Source organism: Crinia signifera, chromosome 2, assembly GCF_055691185.1.
Source record: "Crinia signifera chromosome 2, ASM5569118v1, whole genome shotgun sequence".
NCBI classification, from domain to species: domain Eukaryota; kingdom Metazoa; phylum Chordata; class Amphibia; order Anura; family Myobatrachidae; genus Crinia; species Crinia signifera.
In genome coordinates this window covers 18,517,502-18,531,895 of record NC_139218.1, presented here as the reverse complement: position 1 = coordinate 18,531,895, position 14,394 = coordinate 18,517,502, and the positions used below count along the sequence as shown (strand labels likewise).

Sequence of the window (14,394 nt, the reverse complement as noted above, 5' to 3'; positions counted from 1 at the left end):
AGTGGGAGATTGTGAGCTTAGAAAGTGCAGTACTGGTTCTATTATGTTTGTGTATTTATTATGACACGTTTGACCTTTTCCTGACGGCTAACGGTCGTCATTAGGTTGACACCGTTGGGTCGACAGGTGGGAAGGTCGACAGGTGTCTAGGTTGACATAGGTAAAGGTCGACAGGTGTCTAGGTCGACATAGGACAAGGTCGACATGGGTTTATATCGACATAGCGTCTGGTCGACATGGGTTATGTCCACAGGTAGGAAGGTCAACATGGTGTTTTTTACTGTTTTTAGAGCCGTCATGCCCTACCATCCATTAGGGCGTGGTGGGAGAATGAAAGTGTGCTGAGCGAAGCGAGGGGCTGTGGTTGACTTCGAACTGTGTCCATGTCGACTGTGTTGACATTCAGGTAAAAAAAAACAGTAAAAAAAACATGTCGACCTTCCGACCTAACCAATGTCGACCTAACGCTATGTTGACCTAAACCCATGTCGACCTTGTCATATGTCGACCTAGACACCTGTCGACCTTCACATATGTCGACCCAACGCTGTCGACCTAAGTGTGGTCGATAAAACAATCCACACCCTTCCTGACCACTTATCTTATTTAGATATTTGAAACAGCCTATACTTATAGACCAACTGTACTATTAAATATTAATACTGTATTCCATACAGTATCCAGTGTATAACAAGACCAATTTTCTGGGATGTTACTGCTCCCCCAGACTCCCGTACTCACCCCAATGCGCTGCAGAGTGGGAGATTATGGGTTACATCTGGAAACCCCCCTCTACAAATCCTGCATTTTCCACTGCATCCAGATACCGGCCTGAGGCTTGCCTTTATTCTGTAGGTGGAGTATGGAATGTTCCCTTTGTGTCCAAATCACTTTCTTTATGAGTCACTCTTCCCACCATACTGTACACAGGCCGAGAGCTGATGGTTTCTTTGAAATCGCCAAATGTTGTTTGTATATTTTGAGCGCAGTTTCTCACACTTCTTCTTTCTCCCTACATCACTGTGTGGTATACCGCCATATAATATAGGGGATTATGTCATGCTTAATGGACAGTGGTGTAGCTAGGTGCCGCGGTGCCCGGAGCACGGGCATGTTTCGCCCCCCCCCCCTCCCCCCGATTTGTAGTAGGCGGCAAAAAGGGGGCGCGGCCTAACATTATATCACACACCGTAATGCCCACTGCACATTTTAGCGAACTTTGCAATTCCCATTACACATAAAGCCACATGCCGTTATACCAATGTCACTGTTGGGATGATGAACTAGAACTTCATGGGGCCCATAGCAAAATACTAAAAGCCCCCCCCCCCCCACATATGGAGAAAGAGAAGAGAGACCGCGACTGGGTGAGAATGTGACAGGTATGGGGAGAGAGAAGGAGGGACAGCGATGGGGGTTAGAGAGAAAGGAGGGACAGCTATGGGGAGAGAGTGTGACAGCAACTGGAAGAGAAGGTGACATTGATGGGGAGAGAGAGAGGAGGGACAGCGATGGGGAGAGAGAGGTAGGGATAGAGGCGGGGAGAGAGGAGGGACAGAGACGGGGAGAGACACAGACAGACCTAAAATACATAATTGTGCAATACTGCATAAGCTCCTATGTGCCCCTGCCTGGGCTGATACTGAAGCAATGAAAAAAAATCTTCCACAGGGATGAAAATGGCAAGGATTTGGGGATAAAATACAGTTGATAGTATACAATATCAAAGAAGCAGCATGGATGGGACTCCAGCGCTCAGCGTAAGAGGTCCCGTCCACTGACTGCATGTCCTGTGATTAGTGGACGGGTCCTCTAACGCAGAGCGCTGGAGTCCCATCCATGCTGCGCCCTGACAGGCTTCCTCCTCTCCTCCACTCACCCACCCCACTCCTCTCACCTGTCTGTGTCCTAAGAGGCTGGCTCCTCTTGGCAGCCCTGCTGCTGCTCCACTGCCGTATAATGCTTCCTGCAACCCCCTCCAGTGCACTGCTTACCATACTGCGCCGATCGTTCTCCGTGCTGCAGAAGGAGAGCGTGCTTCAAGTCTCCCGCTGGACCGTGGCGCTAACCAATAGGTGCTCGCAGTCCAGCAGCCAGGAATGCTTCTGATTGGCTGCTGGACTGCAATGGCTTATTGGCTAGCGCCGCGGTCCAGCGGGAGACTTGATTTAAAAATAGCGGCGGTGGACAGCCGCGTACAACAGGAAGTGGGGAGCGGGCGAGGCAGGGTGGGCAGGCTGGCGGTGCACAGCTCCGGCGCCCTGTGATCCCTTGGCGCCCGGAGCAAGTGCACCACCAGCCTGCCCGCCCTGCCTCGCCCGCTCCCCTCTCCCTGTTGTGCGCGGCTGTCCACCGTCGCTACTAGCCAATAAGCTCCGCCCTCGCTACACCTCTGTTAATGGAATGTCTAGGAGGCCCATTTATCAATGATCGCATTTACAATGCAATCTGGGTGGAATATTACCATCCAGGATCGCATTGTAAAATGCGATCCTAATGGTGGGAAGCCGGGGTGGCTGTGCATTCGCAGTTCTCTGAACCCCCACGACCCCGCTGACCGCACTGCCCTGCTGGTAGTGCGATCAGGTTCCCATAGGCTACATAACTGGTGTTTTCGGGGATTTAGTTGCAAATATAGCATGATAAATGGTCCTGCTTTCAGACCGCAAAATTGGCTTTGACCAGGTATTTTAAAATGTTTCTAAATACGGGTCTGCCAGCTAAAACCCCTTTCACACCGCATGTCTTTAAACGGTATTTCAGTGCAGTTTCTGTCCTTAAACAGTATTTCAATGCAGTTTTTGTTCCTACACAACACTGAACCCGTTTTAACCCATAGAAAACAGTGGATGAAAAAAAATGGGTCTGAAACGGGTAGGACCCTGCTTTATTACCATTTAGAAATACCAGTTCAATAGAACCGGTAAATTCACTCTGCACCTTTCAGACTGCCCAAATTACCGTTTGAAAACGGTAAAAAAAACGGCAAAATAATGGGAAAAAAGTGCGGTCTGAAAGGGGTATTAGTGAGAAGGAGGTAAAATGATCCTATTTCATTGTGTCAGTTCCTCCCCCCTCCTCCAGCTCAATTTCTGGGACTTACTTTTCTGTTTATAAGAAATGAAAATGCAAAACTACAAGGTTTTTAAAAAGAGAGACCGGTTTCCCAAGGTGCCTGCGGGCTAATGCAGCTGCAACCAGTGACTGGGACTTGTAGTATGACCATAGTTACTACGGTAGCTATAGAGATACAGATTGAAGCCTTGATTATAATAATTAAGAAACAGCATTTGGGGTGGGTTCAAAATATTCCCACATGAAAGAGTTGTCCTACTTTGACTTTTGCCCGACTAAGGCATGGGCATGAGGTGGTACCTCTGGTGGTGGTGGGTTCCTTACTTCATTATATTTTTCAAGTACAACACACTCCTCATCAGAACCAGCTTTATTGGCCAGGTATACTTGCGTATACTAGGAATTTGTTTCCGGTTTGCTGTGCAGCAGCCAGGTGGGTAACAGGTAAACAGCATACAGTATAAACAATAAATATAAACAGGTGGGGGGACATGTACGGTCATACAGAAAGTTATTCCGAGGGGGACGTTGTGTTAGATTATGTGCAAGGGGTTAAAGTCAGAGAGGAGATACCAGTCCCATCTGACACCCTGTGAGACCCCTGAGGGATTTTTCAGCTCCAGCACCTTCTCACCTGATATATGATCTGGTTATAGCACTGGTCAACCCACCCGGGTGGTGGTAAGATCCCCGTGAGGGGAACTAAAATATATTTCTGCTGATATAATCACACTGTCTAGCATATGCAAACCACAGCTTTTTGTGCACAGATATCTTATTTGGGAGACCACAAAAAACGAAACTTAGAACTGTGATATATAGATTATTCCTGCTGCATATTGAAAACCACTGCATAGGACTGCTATAGAATAATCGGTACTTGTTTCCTAGCACGGCCACAATCGCGGGCATCGTGTGTCATTTTTAGTGGTATACGACGCGACCGACGCGATGCCCCCGATTTTCCCATTGAAATGCATTGAAAATAGTCAAAGTCGCGTCGGTCGCGTCGTATGCGGCTAAAAAAGCCTTAAATGGTCCAGACGCGATGCCCACGATTTCCCCATAGGAAACAATGTTAAATGGCTCAATGTACCCGCGATGCCCCCGATTTCTCATAGGGAACAATGTTAAATACCTCAATTTCACCAAATCATCATAGGGAACAATGGTAAATGGGCCAGAAAGCCCCAAAAACACCCCAGAACAGTGAAATGTCCCCCCAAAAGTACTTTACGCCACCCCACGATCAACGCGAACCCGAAGCGTGGTGACGGTACGCGTCCTCCGACCTTTTCATACCCCCACTATCCACGTCGGCGTGGAGTTGAGAATAGAATAGTGTGGGGAGCGTAGCGAGCCACCGAGTCCGAAGCGTGGCGAGCGCAGCGAGCCCCGCGAGGGGACGCGGATACCTTCACAGGTAAACGCGTCCCTTCGCGGGCTTCACAGGTATCCGCGTCCCCTCGCGGGGCTCGCTGGTAGTGTAGGTAATGCAGAGGTAGACAACGCACCTGGGGGACACTGGGACTTCAATTCAAAGAAAGAACGGTCTGTTTATGGCACACTTCTAGATAATATCAAATTTTAAAATATAACTTTTAAAAGTCTTGTTTAAAAGGACAGTTTGTCACCTCAGCAAAATATATAAAAATAAAGAACGTGTATAGGAAAAGCAAAAAAATATTTAAAAAATAAAGGCTGTGTCCTTGCTGTTGCATTTGATTCTTTGGGGGAAATTTACTAACAAAAATATGCATAAAATAGGCGTATTTGTATAAAAAATACACCTATTTTAAGCGTACTCATATTTTCGGCATTAACTATGCTGAAAATGACGCAATTCGTATTCATGGCACATTCGTATTCGTATTTAGCAATACAAATCTATACGCCATCGAAAGAATATGAATAGGAATCACCATTCATAAGAATGGTGATTCCTAATTTTCTAAGCGGTCGTATATAATATGCGGCTGCTAATTGCCAGTAAAATACACTTCATTTTCCAGGCATATTTGCCAGAAGCCTGCACGGATCAGTCGGATCCGTGCAGGCTTCAGTGTAAAGAAAAAATAGAAAAATAAATAATTTTAAAAAACGCCATGGGGTCCCCCCTCCCCCCTCTCCCACGGCCGTAACTAGCCCCAGGCTCAAAGAGCCGCTCCTGGTTTTAAAAAATCAGGGAACAATTTAAATAGGGGTTCCCCATAATTTTTAAAACCAGCACCAGAACAAGGGCATCATGACATAGCGGGTGCGGCGAGGGCCCTGTCTACATATGTAATGAACAAAGAGGAAGAATGAAATAATATACTTTTTAATATTCACTTAAAACCTACAAACAAGAAGTCCAATTGGACAACACTATGACATACAGTAGTCAGGGAAGGTAACATGAAATGTACGATCTGTACGGACACGGTCTGAGGAGAATTCCTTATCCTGAGAAACAGAGCAGGCGAGTCTGGGCCTCGGACAGTCGGAGAATCCTCTGCTTGTGGAAGTTCCTGGTGCTGGTGAGATCTCGGCTCTCCATCAGAAGCTCACTGTGCGGGTCTCTCTCATGCAGCAGCTGCAGCATCTCCCTCTGCAGCTGTTTCCCGTTCTCTTGTAAGATGTAAAACTGGATGATCAGGGGGATCTGATTGGCGAGGCGGTCGGCTGCACCCTGTGACACAAGCACAAACATTAGTGACTGGTGACAGTGAGATGGAATTTGCAATGGGAAATGCAGACCCTTAACTAAGAATTATGCATAGACACTTTTTTTTTATTTACCCAGCCCCTCTGGGGTTTACCACATCGCATGCCTCGCAAATCAACCAGAATACACCCCCCCCCCCCCCCGTGTGCAAAGCTGCAATTCCATTCACTATGCAGCATAAAATAGGTTGAAATGACTACGGTCGACAGGGTTGGATGGTTGACACAAGCATTATGTCCACAATGGCAAGGTAGACAGTCAGAAGGACAACATGCTTCCCCCCCACAAATGTCGAGTCTAAATGTATTTCATCTAAACTGGACAAATTAGTCAACACAAGCAATCAAATATTTACTATTACCTATATTAGCTACTAAAGGGGGTATTTAATCAGGCGAAAATAATTGTCTCTTTTCGTAGATTTTAGGCCAAATTTACATTCTACCTATTCAAGTAAAATGATGATTTTTTTTGACTATCCAAAAATCTGTCAGGATCGAAAAAACAGGTGGATCGGCGAATTACTCACAGATCCACGTGTTTTTGTCGAAATTTGTGAGAAGTTTTGACTATGCGGGAAGTTCTGACTATATTTTAGCCGTTTTTTTGTCTTTTTTTAAAGTGAACTGCCATTGTCGGAAAATGACTAAAAACCGTCCGAAACTGGACACAACTGAAACGGAAAGTCAGCTAGCCGAAAAATCTGGACTACATATGAGAGCAGCACTTTATAAGTTAGCAATATCCACAAATTCCTTCCCAATATAATTCCAAAACTTACCTTAAAATAAGCTTCTACGTGATGGGTCATTTCTTTGACAGAGCACTGTAAAAGGTCAACAGGCTGTTTAACCGGAAATGTGTACTGCTGTGGAGGTTGGATCTGTGCTGAATTATTGAATATGGTCTGTAGATCATTCCTGTAAGATTTGTCCTGAGAGTAGACCATCTGTTCCATCAAGAACTGAGTTCTGATGAGAGTGTCCGCAGATTCTTCTTGTGTTTTACGTATATTTTCAATTTTTTTCTAGGAGCCAGAAGACAGATACAGATTGTGAAACCTTTTCTCTCTACTACATGGACAGTATACTGTACAGCCAATTATCATCTACTTGACCTAAGAGCTAGCCAAGACAGTATTTCAGATTTAGCGAGTTTATACAGCCGCGTTCATCTGTAGCGTCGGCGCGCCGAAACGACCCATTTTGGCATGCCGAGACAAGGACGCGCAAGCATCGCACACACCTGTGCGTCCATTCCTGCGAATGGGGTGCGTGAGCATCTCACACACACATGTTCGCTTAGTTAGCACTGCGGCGCGCCGAGAGGTGCTCAGATGAGGCCCAATGCAGACCTGATCGCACAGATGTGATGAACTCCTGCAACGTTTTCTGATCACTGGCCGTTAGCAAAGTGACTGACAGGAAGTCGGTGTCTGGTGGTGGAAACTTGTTAAGAAAAATGCAGGCATGGTGGAAAAAACTCTAGGCGTTCCTTGGAAACCGCTGGGAGTGTTGGGGAAAACGCAGGCGTCCCAAGCCAGCTTAGGGTGTGGTGTGTAACATCAGCTCCAGCCCGAAGGTGCCTGTTTTCAGTGCAGGAGCCATGTAAGTCTCTGGCTACGCGGCGCCTGAGATGACTGTTGCCCTATGTAAAAATCCTTCAGTGGGGTGAGGCTTGCAATGGAATTTGGACTCATTCGCACAGGTGCCAAGTCCTCCGTAGTTGTACACATCAATTCGCATTCCATGCACACGATCAGGTGTTACTCATTACTGTCAGCAGGGGGCGTGCAAGTGCTGTTTGCTGCGCTGCACATGCCCCAGACTGACACCATAGTCAATTATAAAATAGATTCTATTTAAAGGACAAGAAAGGCACCTGGTAATTACGTCCATACGAGCAGCCGCTGAGTGACTTCTGGGTCGCGCGGCGGCTTTGAGCGCGGGGCAGATGAGGAGAAATCCTTTAATGGTACGTAACCATTAAACTATACTCTGTGCAGCCGCAAGGGAACGGATGGGTACGCGTACAGATCTTTTCTCAACCCTGTACATGGGTTCACCGTGGCGGTGTTAAACTGCTTGCTGGGTTCCGAACATACGCAGCCCGGCGAGCTGGCCTGAATCGGGCCCACTGTGCCTATTAGCGATTTGTGTTTTTTAGGTTTTATTGTGTTTATTGGCAAGTAGGCTGGTACGTACGTTTTAAAGCTCATTGCAGGCTTCCTGGAGTACAGATGAGTCCTCAGACTACATCGCTGCAGTCACAGGAACACTTGTGTGCCGAGTCATGTGAGAATCGTCCAGCATATTTATTCTGAAAATGCTCCTTAGTCGCAACACTGCTGTATGTGACTTGGACGCACCAGGTGTCTTAGATAATGGGATATGTGATAGTTGTACATCTGTGTGCGACTGAGTCTCTGAGTCTGTACACAAAGTGCTACAATGTAGCAGCTGCAGCATTTTTACAATACACGTTCTGTCCTGCTCCATATACAGACTCTGTCAAGCACACAATACAAGTGTCACATATTATATTACTCAGCACAGTCTGCTTGTGCGTCGTGGCTGCATTTATTTGTGACTAAGACATATTTTCGGCAAAAATAGATGCCCGATTCTAGCAGTCACACCAGGCATCTCGTGCTGCATGGCGTACTGAGGCTGGATCTATGATGACATATCTGTAGCATTCAGAAAAAAGCTCCCACAATGCAATGTACTGGACATATTTTCAAATACATTTTAATGCATGTAAGCTATCCCTATATGATTTGGCTACAAAGCCAATAAGCCCAGCACTTCTCACCTTAGTATATCTGCAGAGATTGCCAAAGTTCTGAAAGTGTGTGTCTGCAATGTCACTGAAAGCTTTCTGTACCGTGCCTGAAACAAAGGTACATTATTAATCATTCAGATACAGTAGTTATCATTATGGTGCTCATTCTAACTTCCACGCTGCTGTCAGCGTATTTTGCGGTGGTCACAGCTGTGACTTTATAGCCCTTCCCCCGGTATGCAGATGTGTAAGGATTGACGCCCACTTTAATGCTACCATCAGCTGCACCATTGAAATCTACCCCTGTTAGGTGGACTCAGGTGCAGAGCCACATCCTGGCAGCAAGACTCAGGTGCAGACCCACATCCTGGCAGCAAGTCTCAGGTGCAGACCCACATCCTGGCAGCAAGACTCAGGTGCGGAGCCACATCCTGGCAGCAAGACTCAGGTGCGGAGCCACATCCTGGCAGCAAGACTCAGGTGCAGAGCCACATCCTGGCAGCAAGACTCAGGTGCAGAGCCACATCCTGGCAGCAAGACTCAGGTGCAGAGCCACATCCTGGCAGCAAGACTCAGGTGCGGAGCCACATCCTGGCAGCAAGACTCAGGTGCGGAGCCACATCCTGGCAGCAAGACTCAGGTGCGGAGCCACATCCTGGCAGCAAGACTCAGGTGCGGAGCCACATCCTGGCAGCAAGACTCAGGTGCAGAGCCACATCCTGGCAGCAAGACTCAGGTGCAGAGCCACATCCTGGCAGCAAGACTCAGGTGCAGAGCCACATCCTGGCAGCAAGACTCAGGTGCAGAGCCACATCCTGGCAGCAAGACTCAGGTGCAGAGCCACATCCTGGCAGCAAGACTCAGGTGCGGAGCCACATCCTGGCAGCAAGACTCAGGTGCGGAGCCACATCCTGGCAGCAAGACTCAGGTGCGGAGCCACATCCTGGCAGCAAGACTCAGGTGCAGAGCCACATCCTGGCAGCAAGACTCAGGTGCGGAGCCACATCCTGGCAGCAAGACTCAGGTGCGGAGCCACATCCTGGCAGCAAGACTCAGGTGCGGAGCCACATCCTGGCAGCAAGACTCAGGTGCGGAGCCACATCCTGGCAGCAAGACTCAGGTGCGGAGCCACATCCTGGCAGCAAGACTCAGGTGCAGAGCCACATCCTGGCAGCAAGACTCAGGTGCAGAGCCACATCCTGGCAGCAAGACTCATGTGCGGAGCCACATCCTGGCAGCAAGACTCAGGTGCAGAGCCACATCCTGACAGCAAGACTCAGGTGCAGAGCCGCATCCTGGCAGCAAGACTCAGGTGCAGAGCCGCATCCTGGCAGCAAGACTCAGGTGCGGAGCCTCATCCTGGCAGCAAGACTCAGGTGCAGAGTCACATCCTGGCAGCAAGACTCATGTGCGGAGCCACATCCTGGCAGCAAGACTCAGGTGCAGAGCCACATCCTGACAGCAAGACTCAGGTGCAGAGCCACATCCTGGCAGCAAGACTCAGGTGCAGATCCAAATCCTGGCAGCAAGACTCAGGTGCAGAGCCACATCCTGGCAGCAAGACTCAGGTGCAGAGCCACATCCTGACAGCAAGACTCAGGTGCAGAGCCACATCCTGGCAGCAAGACTCAGGTGCAGATCCAAATCCTGGCAGCAAGACTCATGTGCGGAGCCACATCCTGGCAGCAAGACTCAGGTGCAGAGCCACATCCTGACAGCAAGACTCAGGTGCAGAGCCACATCCTGGCAGCAAGACTCAGGTGCAGATCCAAATCCTGGCAGCAAGACTCAGGTGCAGAGCCACATCCTGGCAGCAAGACTCAGGTGCAGAGCCACATCCTGGCAGCAAGACTCATGTGCGGAGCCACATCCTGACAGCAAGACTCAGGTGCAGAGCCACATCCTGGCAGCAAGACTCAGGTGCAGAGCCACATCCTGGCAGCAAGACTCAGGTGCAGAGCCACATCCTGGCAGCAAGACTCAGGTGCAGAGCCACATCCTGGCAGTAAGACTCAGGTGCAGCCACATCCTTTCAGCAAGACTCAGGTGCGGAGCCACATCCTGGCAGCAAGACTCAGGTGCAGAGCCACATCCTGGCAGCAAGACTCAGGTGCAGAGCCACATCCTGGCAGCAAGACTCAGGTGCAGAGCCACATCCTGGCAGCAAGACTCAGGTGCAGAGCCACATCCTGGCAGCAAGACTCAGGTGCGGAGCCACATCCTGGCAGTAAGACTCATATGCGAAGCCACATCCTGGCAGCAAGACTCAGGTGCAGCCATATCCTTTCAGCAAGACTCAGGTGCAGAGCCACATCCTGGCAGCAAGACTCAGGTGCGGAGCCACATCCTGCCAGTAAGACTCAGGTGCGGAGCCACATCCTGGCAGTAAGACTCATATGCGAAGCCACATCCTTTCAGCAAGACTCAGGTGCAGAGCCACATCCTGGCAGCAAGACTCAGGTGCGGAGCCACATCCTGGCAGCAAGACTCAGGTGCGGAGCCACATCCTGCCAGTAAGACTCAGGTGCGGAGCCACATCCTGGCAGTAAGACTCATATGCGAAGCCACATCCTTTCAGCAAGACTCAGGTGCAGAGCCACATCCTGGCAGCAAGACTCAGGTGCGGAGCCACATCCTGGCAGCAAGACTCAGGTGCGGAGCCACATCCTGCCAGTAAGACTCAGGTGCGGAGCCACATCCTGGCAGTAAGACTCATATGCGAAGCCACATCCTTTCAGCAAGACTCAGGTGCAGAGCCACATCCTGGCAGCAAGACTCAGGTGCAAAGCCACATCCTGGCAGCAAGACTCAGGTGCGGAGCCACATCCTGGCAGCAAGACTTACTGTATGTGTAGAACCTTTACCTGGCAGACAGTAAAGGTCCCCATGCACTTGTCCTACTTGTCTTAAACCTTTGAGTGCCAACGTCTCTGTGACAGATGTGCAGAATATCCGCTAAAGATGCCGGCATCGCTCACATTTGTTATATAGATCCAAATAAAAAATGTGTAAAAAAAATAAAAAGATAATATTTCCAATATAAGGTAACATTACAGGTCATTATGATGAATAAAACTGTTTGCTTGGCAATTTTTACACCTATTTTGACAAATTTACTTGGCACTCATAGGGTTAAGGGCAAGTCGGACCTGATTTCCCTTGAGCTCCCCGACAGCTTCCGGGGAGGACGAACATCCGGTTCGGCACTTGGGGCCTTATTCGAATGATGGGGGTGGTTCCCCCTAGCCTGTGAATGGATGTTTATGTTAAACATCCATTTGCAGTCAGTGCGGGCGAACCTGCACTGCGAGGGGGGGGGAGGGGGGCAGTTCAACCAGAATAATCTCCTTAATGTGCATGCATACGCAGCCGCGCACACAGGGAAAATCCCTCACCATCTAATGATTTCCCCCTGTTTGCAAGCGATGAGTAAGTCTAGACTCAGTGCTGCTAAGGCCGCGGGGAGGAGGCTGCTGCTGACATCAGCGGGCCTCCCTCCCAACGGCCGAGGAATGCCAGCGTTTTCTGGGCGACTCCCCAAATACGCATTGGCTACCGCCCCCAAACGGCCGCAGCCAGCAAACTACTTATACAGCAGGTATGCCGGGAACATCCTCACCCATCACATCTTTCTGCACCCCTCTGGCAGGGTCTTCCATTTTTCTGATTTTATCTTTCACGATTGCTTCAAAGGTCTTATAGTTAATGAAGCCGGGGAGTTCCCTGCCGCGGTACAGCTTCTCGTATTCGCCAACTTCATCCCGAAGCGTTTTGTTAACTAAAAGAAATCATAAAGCAAAAAGGTTTAAAGAACATTATTATTGCACCCTTTTATTGTTATCCAGTGGCGGTTTTTACCTATGGGCTGCAGCCCCCCCGATAAAATTGCCAGTTGTCAATGAAACGCAATTGGAAGCACCAGAACTTTACCAAATTGGACTCTAGAGACTTAGGGCCTTATTCTGGTTCACTCCTTCTGGAAAATTCCTTCTTAGTTGGACAAAACCATGTGCACTGCAGGTGGGGCAGATGTTACTTGTGCAGAGAGAATTAGATTTGGGAGGGGTTTTACTTCCAAGTGAGATCTATATTGCAGTGTAAAAATAAAGCAGTCAGTATTTACCCTGCACAGAAACAAAATAACTCACCCAAATCTAATTCTCTCTGCACATTTTACATCTGCCCCCCTGCAGTGCACATGGTTTTGTCCATCTAAGAAGGAATTTGCCAGATGGAGTGAACCAGAATAACCCCCAACAGGAATACAGTATCCTCCAGCGGTTTTGAATCCTGCAAGGTATATGGACACCCACAAAATGGCTACTTTATTCAGCAGATCATCTTTGAGTATTCAAGCCCTCTGATCACAAAGGGGGTTAGATTTGGGTGTTTTATTGTTTCTGTGCAGGGTAAATACCTTTGTGTTTACACTGCAATATACTGTAGATATCAGTTTGAAGTACAAACCCCACCCAAATCTAACTCTCTCTGCACATGTTACATGTTGTGTTTTTTAATCAATTTTCATTCAGTTGTATGCAGTCTCTTCTGAGACAGAAATAAATATAACTTGTAATACCCAATTGATCCCTTTTTTTATTTTCATTCTATTTTATCTTATAATATACAATTGTTATAGAACAAAATGCATCCACTTATAGCGTTCCACCATTCCTTGTTTCGTTCGAATAAACTAGAATAACCCCCAGTGTGCCCAGCTTTAGTAGAGCAATATCACACTTCGCCACTAGAGGTCCCCAAGATCACACAATAAATACAAGGCGGGCATTCCCATAGCTTACACTGCACAATGGACTTGTCCAATTCTGTCTGCCAAATGTTAAAGAACGTTCGAACTTTTGCAAAAAGTTTAGGCTTTTTTATTGAAAGTAGAAATTCCTCTCCTTGTGTGACCTGGATAATCTCCTGGTTAAATTGTTGAATTTTCTGTAATGGGACATATAAAAACGTATTAGTAAATGACAAGAAGGGCTATAATGGGCTAATGAAAGCATTGTTCTATTACACTCACACACATATATAATAATGTTTACATTACAGCCGCCTTCAGAAATCCCCCCGTTTCTTTCCTCTTACACAGATGGCTCTGTAGCGACATTGCCTTCTATTTGTATTATGATTATTACTTTTAATTTACAATATTTCCCAAAGAATACAGTGGCGGACCCAGGGGAGGGAGCTGCAGCACAGTTCAAAATTCAAATAGGGGAGCCACACCCACTGTCACCAACTGTCTTTCCAAACTAACTCACTGGCAGGGGGTGTGGCTCACCTATATAAATTTTTAATCATGCCATAACCTGACTGACTAGGACTATGCCCTGCTTGGTATCTACTGATACAGGTTGAGTATCCCGTATCCGAATATCCGTTATCCAAATTATTCCGAAAACCATACTTTCCAGAAAGTGGGAAAAAAAAATTGTTTAGCTAAAAACTCACTGGGGACATATGTAACAGCACTACTGAGGACATGATATGTAACTGGCACTATATATGTACAAGAAAATGATTGCTTGGCATTCAAATTCAATATCTGAGATAGTACACAAATTTTGTTTCATGTTTTGAAACTTTGTTTTTTGAACAAATAAAATATATTCGTGTGTATTTTATGTGGTAATAAAATGTATTTGTGTTTATTTTTTGTGTTTATACAGCATAAATGCAAGATACTTCAAAATACATCATTGAAATATTAAAATATTCCAAAATACGGAATAATCCGTTATCCAAAATTCTCCTGGTCCCGAGCATTTTGGATACGGGATACTCAACCTGTAGTACTTGCAGATAATGGGCACAAT

General features: G+C 47.5%; 1 protein-coding gene across 2 annotated transcripts in view; it reads right to left on the bottom strand.

Annotated features, from left to right (window-relative positions):
- Window positions 1-5,379: 5,379 nt before the first annotated feature.
- The window catches only part of LOC146059438 (interferon-induced GTP-binding protein Mx1-like), a 57,834-nt gene continuing 48,819 nt past the window's right edge, over window positions 5,380-14,394 (bottom strand). For both annotated transcript variants that reach the window (XM_083171665.1, XM_083171663.1), the window contains 5 exons: window positions 13,369-13,513; window positions 12,186-12,344; window positions 8,597-8,673; window positions 6,564-6,809; window positions 5,380-5,746 (listed from right to left, as the gene is read on the bottom strand). In XM_083171665.1, coding sequence (XP_083027791.1) covers window positions 5,516-5,746; window positions 6,564-6,809; window positions 8,597-8,673; window positions 12,186-12,344; window positions 13,369-13,513 — 858 coding nt within the window. In that variant the 3' untranslated portion in view covers window positions 5,380-5,515. The remainder of the gene's footprint in view (window positions 5,747-6,563; window positions 6,810-8,596; window positions 8,674-12,185; window positions 12,345-13,368; window positions 13,514-14,394) is intronic.